This window comes from Ipomoea nil, unplaced genomic scaffold (assembly GCF_001879475.1).
Source record: "Ipomoea nil cultivar Tokyo-kokei standard unplaced genomic scaffold, Asagao_1.1 scaffold3195, whole genome shotgun sequence".
NCBI classification, from domain to species: Eukaryota; Viridiplantae; Streptophyta; class Magnoliopsida; order Solanales; family Convolvulaceae; genus Ipomoea; species Ipomoea nil.
In genome coordinates this window covers 1,653,483-1,667,022 of record NW_017619623.1, presented here as the reverse complement: position 1 = coordinate 1,667,022, position 13,540 = coordinate 1,653,483, and the positions used below count along the sequence as shown (strand labels likewise).

At 32.5% G+C, this 13,540-nt stretch overlaps 1 protein-coding gene across 1 annotated transcript; it reads left to right on the top strand.

The window, feature by feature from the left end:
• The first annotated feature begins 10,625 nt into the window (after positions 1-10,625).
• LOC109168242 (chromatin target of PRMT1 protein-like) lies at positions 10,626-11,450 on the top strand. Its single transcript, XM_019317281.1, has 2 exons — positions 10,626-10,784; positions 10,911-11,450. Exons 1-2 carry the CDS (start codon positions 10,626-10,628, stop codon positions 11,448-11,450), a joined length of 699 nt encoding a protein of 232 aa, XP_019172826.1.
• Positions 11,451-13,540: the final 2,090 nt, after the last annotated feature.

Sequence of the window (13,540 nt, the reverse complement as noted above, 5' to 3'; positions counted from 1 at the left end):
ATATAGAATGTGTTGTATTGAATACCAAAGTCTTAGAATACAATATATAGGCACGAAATAGAGTTCTAGTCTAATACTAATAATATAGTCTTAATACCAACAATACAATAATAAGATTCGTATTCTATTCATTATCTATTGCATTATTACTCCTTTAAAATTCATTTTGTAAATAAAATGCGGCATAAAAGTGAGCCAAAATTTATTGTTCACGTGATTTTTAAATAGTATTTGGGTTGCACTTGTGTAAGATCGTCTCATGGATCTTTATCCATAAAATGGATCGGGTCAATATGAAAATGTAATACTTATACTAAAAAATGTAATACTAATTATGAATAAAGTGTTTGTTATTTCTAAAGGAAAACGTAATAGTTTTACATTTTTTTTAAAAACAATACTTTTACATTTTGATGTAAAAGTATTACATTTTTCATCAAAAGTATTACATTTTCCCTTATAAGTAATGTTGACAAGTGTTTGTTACTTATAAGCGAAAATGTAATACTTTTAAATCAAAATGCAAAAGTATTATATTCAAAAGTATTGCATTTTATCTACTATACTAATAAGAGCAAAAGAGAGTTAGGCCTATAATGGGTAGAAAAAACGACGGTCAAATTTTTTAATCAAATGAATGGCTTAGATTGATCAGATTTTAATTTTTCCTTGATATTTCCTAATTTATCCTTAATTATATGATTATCCGTTAACTTTACCGTTAAATATTATCTTCTCCATTAATTTATGTTAGTTCACCGTTAACTTACTCATTGATTTTAATAAGAAAGGTCTTAGGTTCGAACCTCATCCCAATCAAAGTTTGCATAATTAGTACTCTATTTTACTCTTATTAAATTAAATAATAATTTAGTAGCTACAACAAAAAATAATGCATATGCATTTCTTTAATTTAGAATTATGTGTCTACAATGCCTTTATTCAAAAAAAAAAATTTATTTATTATCAATAAATTAAATAAGAGAAATAATTTCATTAGTTATATTGTCTTTATTTTTCTCCAACATATAAATTCTTTACATTCAAATTCATCAATTGATTATATTTGCTACATTGTCCCTACAATGTCTTTATTCAAAAACAAAATTATTCATTATCAATAAATTAATTAAGAGAAGTATGTGGTCCAATGGTACCCGGGTTGCACTTCCATTTGGAAGATTGTGAGTTCGAGCTTTAGTGGAGGCGTTATTAGCTCTTTGTGTTTCAGTAGGTTGAGAAAGTATATGAACCGATACTACATTGTAGTAGAGCTAGTAGCATTCAAAAAAAAAAAATTAAGAGAAGTAATTTCATTAGTTATATTGTCTTTATTTTTCTCCAATGTAAAAAATATTCTTTACATTCAAATTCATCAATTGATTATGTTCACTATATTTTCTATTATCTTTTTTGTGCACTATTTTTTAATTAAATATCAAAGTTATAATACAAAATAATGTTATATATTTATTTACCAAGTATTTCATTAATACCATAAAAAAATTTAAAAAAATATAATTAACTCAATCATATTAACTATTTGACTGATTTGTTGATAAAGAGGGTATTCAAATCACACAAGAATTTGAAGTGGGAAACTACCACGTAATGTCATTGTTTGACAATCAGCACTTAGCGGCTAGCGTTAGCGGATTTGAGCAACGAATTATATCAACGATGGATAAAAAGATATTTGCAAAAATCAAATGTTTAAATTAAAATGTAAAATGACCTAAGGGTATAATAATAATAATAATAATAATAATAATAATAATAATAATAATAATAATAATAATAATAATAATAATAATAATAATTTTTTAAAAATAATAATAATAATAATAGTAATTTAATAAAATTAAAAAAATAAAAAATAAAATAAAAAACATATGGGGAGCCGCCACTTTGCCCACATCGGTGGGAAGAGTGGCATGGGAGCCTTGAGGCTCCTATAAAAGGAGCAAGGCTCCAATTTAAAAATTAACAAAAAACTGTTTACTAACAGAAAATTGTTCTCTGTTTTTTGTTTTCTAATTTTTCAGTTTCCATTCTCTGTTTTTTGTTTAGAAAACTTGTTTACTAACAAAAAACTATTCTCTGTTTTCTGTTTTCTAATTTTTCAGTTTTCACTTAAAATTTAGTTTAGATAATATTAATATTTTTGAGCTAATATTTAAAATATTTTTTTTGGATATATTCATTGAATGACATGTATATGAATATATAACTTTTACTTTGAATTCTAATATATATGAGATTTTAATATCCGATATCTGGACCGAAATTGTATTATGATGTAACATAATTAAAAATATTTGAATTAATAATCTATTGAGTTCAATCAAAATCTAAAATATTATATAGAGTTTAATTCTTAATTTTGATAATGTAAAATATGTCTAACTTTAAAGTGTAATCAAATAAATTATGTTTAAATAAGTAAAGTAAGTACAAAAGATAGAAGATACGGATAAGTAAAATAAGATGATAATGAATGTAATCATAGTAATGTGCAGTGGTTATAGTGACATATAACTAAATAGATGATAGATGATTCTGTTTTTCATTTAGAAAACAGTTTTTAAGTGTGTTCCAGTTTTTCAGAAGTTTTCAGAAATTATTTTCAGTTTTCAAAATGGAAAGCTGTGTTAGTAAACATATTTTCTGTTTTCTATTTTTCAGTTTCCGGAAATTTGCATAAATTTTCAGGTAGTAAACGACCCTGCCCATCCGTTGATGGGTAAGCAGTGAGCCAGCAAAACTGGCTCTTGTTATTCAAGGAGTCAAAACTCGAAATGGTTCTACAGCAAACTTTTTTTTTTTTTTTTAAATATAGAGGTGTTTTTGGGAAATCATTCTCAAAAACGCTAAGTGAAAAAATTGTAAATTGCAATGATTTTATTTTCAGTGGTTTGGAACAAATTGTTGCTTCAAAATGTTGAATAACCAAACACTTTCTTTACCATTTTGATCTTTGGGTTACATCAAATTTACCAATCGTCCAATATATTTAAATTTTTACTACATCTAAATTCTTTAAATTAGGAATTTCTTTATTCATAATAATTTATTAATTCAACAATAATGGTTGAACTAAATGAACATTGAGCAAAACACCTAAAGAACTGGTACCGTTGATTCATTCATTAATCTTATATATATGTGCATTCATTAAATATATTAGAACCCTTCGCAACAAAAATACTTAGTTACTATTTAAAAAAAGTTTAGTAACAATTATAATGAATCTCCTATATTACATTGTATTCATATACTATGACTTATATATTTAAATAAACAAATTCGTATTTTGGGTTACCCCCTTCCAATAAAAATAAACAAAAAATAAACAAATTCAACATTAACTTACTTATGTATGAACTTCTCATATATAATCTTGCATTCATATACTTTCAAATATTTATTTAATTATAAACATTGGTCATTAATTCGCGCGTGTAAAACTAGTATAAGTAAAAAGCATTTTATTCCTTATTATTACTATTACAATTTTCAGTATAAGTATTACTCCATCTGTCTTATTTTATCTGTTCTACTTACTATTCATTGGTCAAATCAACTCTTTATTCTTTGTTTATTTTAAAATTGATTTTTGCGTTTAATAGTACTTTAGTGTAATTTCTAAATATATAAACTTTGTATATTAATATTAAATTTCATATTATAAAAAATTGAATTAAAAAAAAAAATTCAGTCAAATCTCGATAACCGAATTAGACACATAAAATAAAATGAAGGAAGTATATTTTATTTTGACTGACCCATCTTATGAATAAAGATTAGGGAAATGATCTCACAAAAGTTTTTGTTGTAGCATTTTCAGATTCTAATCATAACGTCAAAATAGGAAACTCGTTTCCTACTTTGTATGGATTACATGTTAGATTAATTATACAATCATAATATTTGTTATAATCTAACCTCATAGTGGAAGGGATAGGATCAAGCATACCTCCAGCCATAGTTGATACCTTCCTTGTATTTCTTTGTGAATAGCATGATATTCTGTTGTAACTAGTATTCTTGTGTTGATGTCCAAATGGTAGTACCAACTTCAATAGAGTAACAATGAGACAATGTCTCCCACTTGATCTCCGGACAATATAGATGGTGTATTTCAGGTATTCCAGAGCAGTGGCAGGACCTAAACTTATATAGCCTTATGTGCCATCAATATAAGCTTTGTAACGGAAAGCGTTACATCCGTTTCAAATCACAACATAATGGTCATAAATGACCTATTAAATTTGCACCACTTAATGGTGACATATGGAAAATGTTACATTCTCCCACTTGGTGCAAGTATTAACTCTAAGAAGCAAAAAACATGAACCATAGAGATAGTTCCTCTTAATTTAGAGTAGTATCCACTTGTGATTATAATGTAACTTCTTCTCTAAGTACTTTATGTGGTATAAAACTTAATGGATAAACCTTATGTTCATTCTTGATTATAATTAGTTATCAAAAACTAATTATTGCCACAATAGCTAAATTTGGCCTAATAAACTTGCACAACTTCATTTGTACAATATTAATGGAAAATGTTACAATTTTCCACTTGGTGCAAGTATTGGCACAACCTTTGTTGAAGATCAAAAAACATGAATCATAGTGTTATGTCCTCTAAATTAAAGTGTGAGTAATACCATATATGCATCACATGCATTTTGATTCCCAACTCAGGTTCATTTTGAATAAACCCTACGTTTATTCTTGATCCAACCTTAGGGATGTTTCTCAAATATGCGCATAACCATGGGAGAAACCATCCAAATTATTACATAGAAGTGACAACATAAATGTACGTACAATATAGTCACATAATAAGTTCCATGTACCCCGTATGATCCCAAAACTTTTATAAGCATTCCTTAAGTAGGGATCCACAACTATTAGCATAATGCTAATATGTTGCATGACTAACTCATTATCTTTAATACTATCGCTGAGAGCTAAGTTTTCAGAGCCGACACGTCTATCACTCCCACTATCACTAATCTTAGCAAACGACAGTAATTGAGTAGTCTATATTCCAACGACTTAGATAACAAATTCTTGAGTCTAAGCCTACAAACGGAACTTTAAACATGCACCTTATAAATAATCTCCAAAACAAAAAAGGAAGCCCAACTTTCATGCCAGAGAGCAATAACGAGGACTTATTAATGTAACTTTATGAAACAATAAAATATTGTATCAACATAATCAAAAGTCCTCTAGATTCATCTATATGAACTAACATCATGAGTCTTTGCATGTTTTATGTCTCTGAACACTGAATTTTGAGCCTTTTCAATCTTAATGGCCTAGGATCAATTTGATGAGACGAAAGACTCCAATAAATGCTAAAGAATCTAACTCGTGATAGTTCACCATAAACTTAATGTCATTGTTATAATAAAACTATTAATGTTGTTACAACATTTTCATAAATATATTGCACAACTTGTAGTTCAACAATTTGAACTATTGATTTTATAATAACAAGGTAAGGTGTCTTATCCTTGAAGTGGAGCAATCTTGAGGTGGGACATTTTTAATGATCTTTCCAAATGATCACTCCCACTGATCAAACGGGGTATCTTTATTGGATCTTTTCTAATGATCACTCCCACTGATCAAACCATTACTCCCACTAATAAAGTTATTCTTGAGCATAAATGATATACACACTAATGATCCTCAAGTCCAACTAATTTAACAAGGATTATAATTTCCCACCATAGTTGGACATGTTAAATATGTACATGTAACAGACACAATTTCCAACTACTTAAACAAATTAAATTGCTTTAGTTGAAATTTAGCTAGATATGTGCAATTCCAATATAAGGATCCAAAGGGTATATCATGTCCAAATTCAAAGGCTCTACTGTGGTTGGGCTGAAAAACCAAGTAAGGCAGATATAGTAACAATTTCAAGTTACTAAAGTTTTGGAGTTTTAATAAAATACATGTGTTGCCAATGCAACTCATGTGACATAGAATTATAACTAGCCTTAAAGTTATAAATTCTAAAATTGGTATGATAAAATTTTATCTTGTTCATCAATTTAAACAGAAGAATCTAATGTCATAAAACTTGCATGTAGGCTAAAGATTTATTCAATTAGACTCAACTGAGACTTTATGAGAATCAAATAGAAGAATTTAGTGACACAAAACTTGCCTATGGGCTAAAGTTTTGTTCAATTAGACTCAACTAAAACTTTACGATAAAATTATTATCAAAGTGATAGAAGAATCTAATGACATAAAAGTTGTCTGTGGGCTAAAGTTTTATTCAATTAGATCCATCTACAACTTTATGATAAAACTATCAAACCATGTTCCTTTTCTTAATCCCTGTGGGTAAATTAAGAAATATGATTCGATATTTTAATCTGACTAATTACATAAATATATTTTATGTAATTAGTCACAAAGTGATCAAAAACTTAACAATTTTAGTTATGAAATTGTATTGATCACTTGATATTTGTACACAAAAGAGTATTAATGTACTAAGCTATTAATCCAATTTTAATTTCATGCATAATAAATACACATAAAAGAAACTAGACCAATACCACAAAATGTACACATAAAAATACTCTTTGAATATGTACATATATCATAACTTTATGATAGAAGACGCCAATTTATTTATATTATAACCATATGTTAAATAAATTGACTTTCCTATCTGTAATGATAAAACTCACCAAAACTATATTCCGATACGTAATTGCCTGTGGGCTAAATTACGATCATAGTTTGGTGTTTTTACCCTAATTAATTATATAAACATAACAAAATTGCCTGTGGGCTAAATTTTATTATATCATATAATTAATCACAATCAATACATCTATGACTGTATGTGATCTCCCAAAATTTCAATTAATCAAAGATATCGTAGCTACTACTGCTACTACTTAATTAATCAAAATTATAAGATCACTAGAAGATTTTCTTAATATCTTAGGCATCAACTTTAAAGCCTAAAAACAATTACGCCACAATATGATAAACAATTCCAAGTATACTCCCAGCAAAGTTGGTTGGGACAGAGCCTCATTAAAAATAACCAACTCCTTAGACAGAGTAATGTTTCAAGGGAACTAATAGCACATTGGCCCCTTCCCGAGAAACTTTTCACCGATTCATGTTTTCTCACACTAAAGGCATAATTGACGAGCAATCTTTCCAAATCTTTAATAGTCCGCCTATGGAAAGACTTTTAATCTCAAGTGAACATTCTAAACGGTCTAAAGGTGCTTAAACATAATGCACAACCGTTTATTATTCCACACACAAGGTTCACCTTAACAAGGAATTATTATAATTCCTAACTTATGCAATTCCAAAGGCTTAATTAAATTCACATAATTAGAAAATATATTGTTATGCTAGTGAACAATTATATGTGAAATTCAATATGCTCATATCGAAATAAATTGTACATCATAATAACAATTTAAAATGAGCTATAAAATTATTATTCCAAATAACAACATAAATCCAAAACTTGAAGGATTATAAAATTTGAATAATAATTTATAATAACCATATACTTTTCAATTATTGAAAAGTTTTAACTTGTAGGCTCAATACAAAAAAGATTCAATGCATATAGTAAACTTTATGAGAACTAGCTTAAAATTGTAAATTCTAACCATATCAAAACCATATGATATTGACATTTACGAATTAAATTCTCACAAAACTAAATTGCATAATTTAAACAATAATATTATGCACTTAATTTAATTATATGCATAAAACAAACTCAAAAAAAAATATGAATATAAAATCAAATATTCATAATTAATCAAAATGGGCATTACAATCCAAAAACAATAATGATAACAATATCATATTTAACACATATGTTTTGGATCAAGAATGAAATAGTTTCAAAATTATGATTTCAAATCATACTATCAAAATCCAAACCAAATGATGATAGTAACGGCACAAAACATTGATCCATCGGTTCAAAAACCAATAATCGTTATTACTATAATAATTCTAATAATTATTACATAACAGTAATAACGGCATAATCAATTTTCTTAATTGTAACCGAACAACATTTAATTATAATAATGATAATCATCATTATTATTAAATGTTACATAATATCATCATTATTACTATATAGGTTTTGGACAAGCTAAGCAAATTCAAATGAATTTCAAAATATGATTCTTAACATCATAATCTAAAACATTATGGCAAGACTAAAAAGGAAAAAAATATCCAATTGCCATAAACATATGCATTTTCCAAAATTGTGATTCAAAATCACACTCCATAATTAAAAATATTATTATTGAATTATGACAAAGTTGCAAAAATCTGAAATTGCAATGAATAATCATAATAATCACATAATATTATAACAATTAGGAGATATAATATGGAAAAACAATTGCTAACACCACAAACATTTAAAACATTTTTCGGGAAAATTTTAAAACTTAATAAATTTAAAATTCGAAAAACATTAATGTCGAAAAATATAATATCCAACATTTTCAACTTTAATAAACTGATAAAAAGGCATAAAAAAGGTTCTTGACAAACTTTATGACCTTACTAATTACCATAATAATGATTATAAAGGCAAACAATTGCAACAATCGCCAAACATCTCAATATATCATCCAATCATGGCAATTAGTCAGAAAGTATAGCAATTTATCTTTATCGCAAATAATATACCAATATATGATAACAATAGGCATTTAACCATCCACATTAAGTTAATTACCATTAATATTACCATTAAAATATCATTCAATAATGATGGAATCCATACTTTATTGACCCAAGATAGGTCCCAAATAGCTGGTTCAAAATAGGTTAAAAAACCCCAAATGAAAATAGGACTAAAATATGCTCAAAATTAAATGAGAAACCAAACAAGTTGTCTTAATAGGCTATAATATCCAAAATTAGCCTAAGGATCCAAAAATGAATAAAATCGAATATAAAAACTATGAGTTAATAATATGTTATATCCAATCTTAATATGTTTTTCTAAATGTACAATTATAGTCAAATAATTTATGAATATACAAAGCATGCTTGGATTTTGCATATTAATATAATATTAACTCATAAATCATGAAAAAAAAATTGCAAACACTTCAGACAATTTACTCTAATTCTCAATATTAAATTAAAATTCAAATAGCAAATTTAAATCTTAATATTTGCCCATAATTGAATAATAATTTAATTATGAACTTTAATGTCAAAATTAAGAGGAATTGAAATGCATCAATAATTCCAAAAACAAGCAATTACCAAACATTTACCATTTGCCAAAATAATATACAATATAATATAATATTAATTAAGGTAACATAATATGGTAATATTAACCTAAATTATTACCATTTACCAAAATTAATATATATATATATATATATATATATATATATATATATATATATATATATATAATATTTAATTAGGCAAATACTAATATGGTAAAATAACAAAATAATTGCGTATGGCAGTGCTCCGTCTTTTTCGTGATAGCAGTACGGCAGTGCTCCTTCGTCTTCTTCGTGATAGCCTTGTCGCCACCCATGATGTTGCTTACTCGGCGCTGCACTCCTGGAAACTGACGGTGACTGTCAGGACGTGAGAGACGACCGTCGTCACCACTGCCTCCCTTCATCGGAGCACGGTCACCGGTAGCATCAACATAAACTAGGAGCGCCGAAGGAGAGAGACGGTACTGGATGGAAAGGTAGAAAGCAAAACCGACCGGATCTGATGGAGCAGGAACAACACCGCTCGCCACCACCACCGGGAACCCAGTTTCCCCACCCCTCCTATGTCTTCTCTCAGCCGCACCTCCGCGACCACCTTTGTCTCTCCGAAGCTAGTGATCTTTCACCTTGATGTCACTCTGGGTTTCAAGAGACCAATCACAAGAAACGTAGCGCCCAAAGAGCTTATGGCAACCCTTATCGCCCCATCGCCTGATTCTAAATGCTACTCAACGTCCGGCCAACATGTTGGACGGCAGCTTAGCGACGATGGTGAGCAGTAAAATTATGCTACTCTTCATTGAATCCGGCAAAAATTCTGGCCAAAGGTAATAGTATTTCGACAATAGAGATGTATATTTTCTAAAGATTACCTTCTCAAAAATTGTCATGATAACAAACATAACATGCATACAATAACATGAATATATACATATGTACTATTAGGACTCTATGTATATGAGTCTGTTTAGAACTTCTTATCCTTGTCACACTGTGACTCTCTACTTCTTATCATTGTCACACTGTGACTCTCTATTCTATATATTCACATCATCTGATCTCATTGTAATTAAGTTCAGTAAATACAATACTATCAGTTCTCAATTGGTATCAGTAAGCTAGGGTTTTTTCTTTGTCTCTCGTCCTATGGCTGACGGATCTGTTAATTCCTCCGGACGGACCGTGTCTGATACTGCTATGTCATCAAGTTCGTCGTCAATTGTGTCGCTATCCACCGCACATCATTTCATCAGTACGAAGTTAACCTACAAGAATTATTTGTTCTGGCGTACGCAAGTCGTCCCGTTTCTTCACGGGCATGACCTAATGGGGTTTGTTGATGGTACGAAACCCTCACCGGCTGTTCTTCTTGCTGCCGACGCCAACACCGCCGACGCCATGCCACGGCCGAATCCCGCCTATGCCGTTTGGATGCGTCAAGATAAAGCATTGTTGTCCATGCTTGTCTCCTCCCTCTCCGACGAGGTCATGCCAATCGCCGTCTGACGTCGCACGAGTCGTGCCCTTTGGGAGGCCATTGTTCAGACGTTGTCGTATTCCTCCCGCGCCCGCGCGTTAAACCTTCTCAGCCAGTTGCAAGGACTGGACCAGGGTGATTCTTCGGTTGCGGATTACATCGGGCGAGCTCAGGTGATTGTTGAAGAGCTCACCCTCGCCGGCCGCGTCGTCTCCCTCGACGATCAGAATCTCTTTGTTTTTCGCGGTTTGAGACCGGAATTCTGTGCCCTCACTGCGTCTCTTGCCGTCCGTGGGCAGCCGGTCACGCTCCAGGAGTTGGCGGACTTCCTCGGTGCCCAGGAATTTATCGCCAGCCGTGATTACGGCGGTGCTCCGACGGCTCTTGCTGTTCAGCGCGGTGGCGGCCGATCAGGTCGCGGAGATCAGAACCGTGGCGGCGGTCAACGAGCAGGCGGTGGCAATGGCGGGTCCAATCGTGGTGGTGGCCGTAGACAGCAAGGTGGCCGTGGGCGTGGTGGTCGCGGTCGCGGACGCAACAGTGGTGGCAATCAGGTTCAGTGCCAGATATGTAGGCGGACTGGTCACGAGGCTCATGTATGCTATAACCGGTATAATTCCTCACCTCAGGCCAATCTAACATATCAAGATAATTCAGATGTTGGTACTCCTTAGACATGGATCCCGGATACAAGGGCAACTAATCATGTTACTCCGGACATTGCTGCTTTGACCACCTCAGAAGAATATGTTGGCAATGACACCTTGCGTGTCGGTGACGGTATGGGTTTATCTATTAGTCATGTTGGCCATGCTTCTTTTAATACCCCTTCTAGATCATTCACATTGTCTGATATACTTCACGTTCCACGTTTGTCTAATTCTTTATTATCTGTTCAGAAGTTTGCATCCGATAATAAAGTCTTTTTTGAGTTTCACCCCTATTTTTTTGTTGTGAAGGATATCAATACCAAGGAAATACTTCTTCGGGGCAATAGTTCTGGGGGACTATACACACTTCCATTACCTAGTTCGTCTCCGTCAGTGTTTCTTTCCGCTCGTGCCTCGGCTTCCACTTGGCACAATCGTTTGGGTCATCCTCATAACCGTGTTCTTAGCCATATACTTCGATCTTGTTTAGTTAGGGGATCTCGTGATAATATTCGTTGTACTAATTCTTTATGCAATGCGTGTCAATTAGGCAAACCTGCCCGTTTTCCCCTCCCTCGTGTTGCTTCCTCTAGTTCTCATGTACTGGATCTTATTTACACAGACATTTGGGGTCCTGCGCCCACTTTATCTACATCTGGCTTCCGTTACTTTGTGATCTTTGTGGATGACTATTCTCGTTATACATGGTTCTTCCCTATGAAATTAAAGTCTGATCTCTATGTCATCTTTGATAAATTTCGTACTCTTGTTGAACGGTCCTTTAATTGCAAAATAAAGGCCATTCAGTCTGATTTAGGTGCTGAGTACAAAAAGTTGCATTCTTCGTTTGTTCAATTAGGAATTCAACATAGACAATCATGTGCCTATACACATGAACAGAATGGTCGTGTTGAACAAAAACATCGTCACATTGTTGAAACTGGCCTGGCTCTTCTAGCTCATGCCTCTGTTCCTTTGAAATTTTGGGATTTTGCCTTTGAGACTGCTGTCTATTTAATTAACAGAATACCATCTTCTGTATTAAATAACTCCAGTCCTCATGTCCTGTTACATAAATCCCCTCCTTCCTATCTTTTTCTTCGTGTCTTTGGGTGTTTATGCTACCCTCATCTTCGACCATATAATCGTCATAAGATGTCATACAGGTCTTCTCCATGTGTCTTCCTAGGTTATCCTGAGTCATTTAGGGGGTACAGATGCATGGACTTACATACTAATAAGATTTACACATGCAGGCATGTCAGATTTGATGAAGAAGTTTTTCCCTTTGCTATTAAAACTTCTTTGCAGGATCTATCTACTCCGTTTTCTGGACCTTGGGCGGAATCTGTTCTTAGTCACAGCACACCTATTCCTGCCGTGTCCAATGATGAGCCGCCAGAACCGCCGCTACCTGCTTCATTCGAACCAGCCGTGGATCCAGGACAGGCTGCCTCGTCGGGTGATCCTGTGGAGCCTGTTGCTCGCCGGCGAGGCCGTCCACGTGGGCGGTCCATCAGGCCCAATGTCCGTACTCACTCTATGGCCACTCGCAGCAACGCAGATGCTCCTCTTTTTGCTCTAGTAGCTCAGGTGCATCCCACGGAACCCACATGTCACTCTCAAGCTGTCAAATATCCTGAGTGGCGTGAAGCCATGGACCAAGAATTCAATGCTCTCCTGCATAACCACACATGGTCTCTAGTTCCACCCACTGCAGGTATGAATATTATTGGCTATAAATGGGTGTTTCGTACGAAGAGAAAGGCTGATGGTGCTATTGAAAGGCATAAAGCCAGGCTGGTTGCGAAAGGTTTTAATCAGGTTCCAGGTCAGGACTTCTTCGACACTTTTAGTCCAGTGGTAAAACCTACGACTGTAAGACTCCTTCTATCTCTAGCTTTATCATCTGGGTGGTCTATCAAACAGCTAGATGTTCATAATGCTTTTCTGAATGGTAATTTGGCTGAAACAGTTTATATGTAGCAACCCCTTGGTTATATTGATGCTAACTTCCCGAATCATGTTTGTTTGTTAAAAAGATCTCTGTATGGGTTAAAACAAGCTCCCAGAGCTTGGTTTAATCGACTACATACGTTCTTACTATCGGTTGG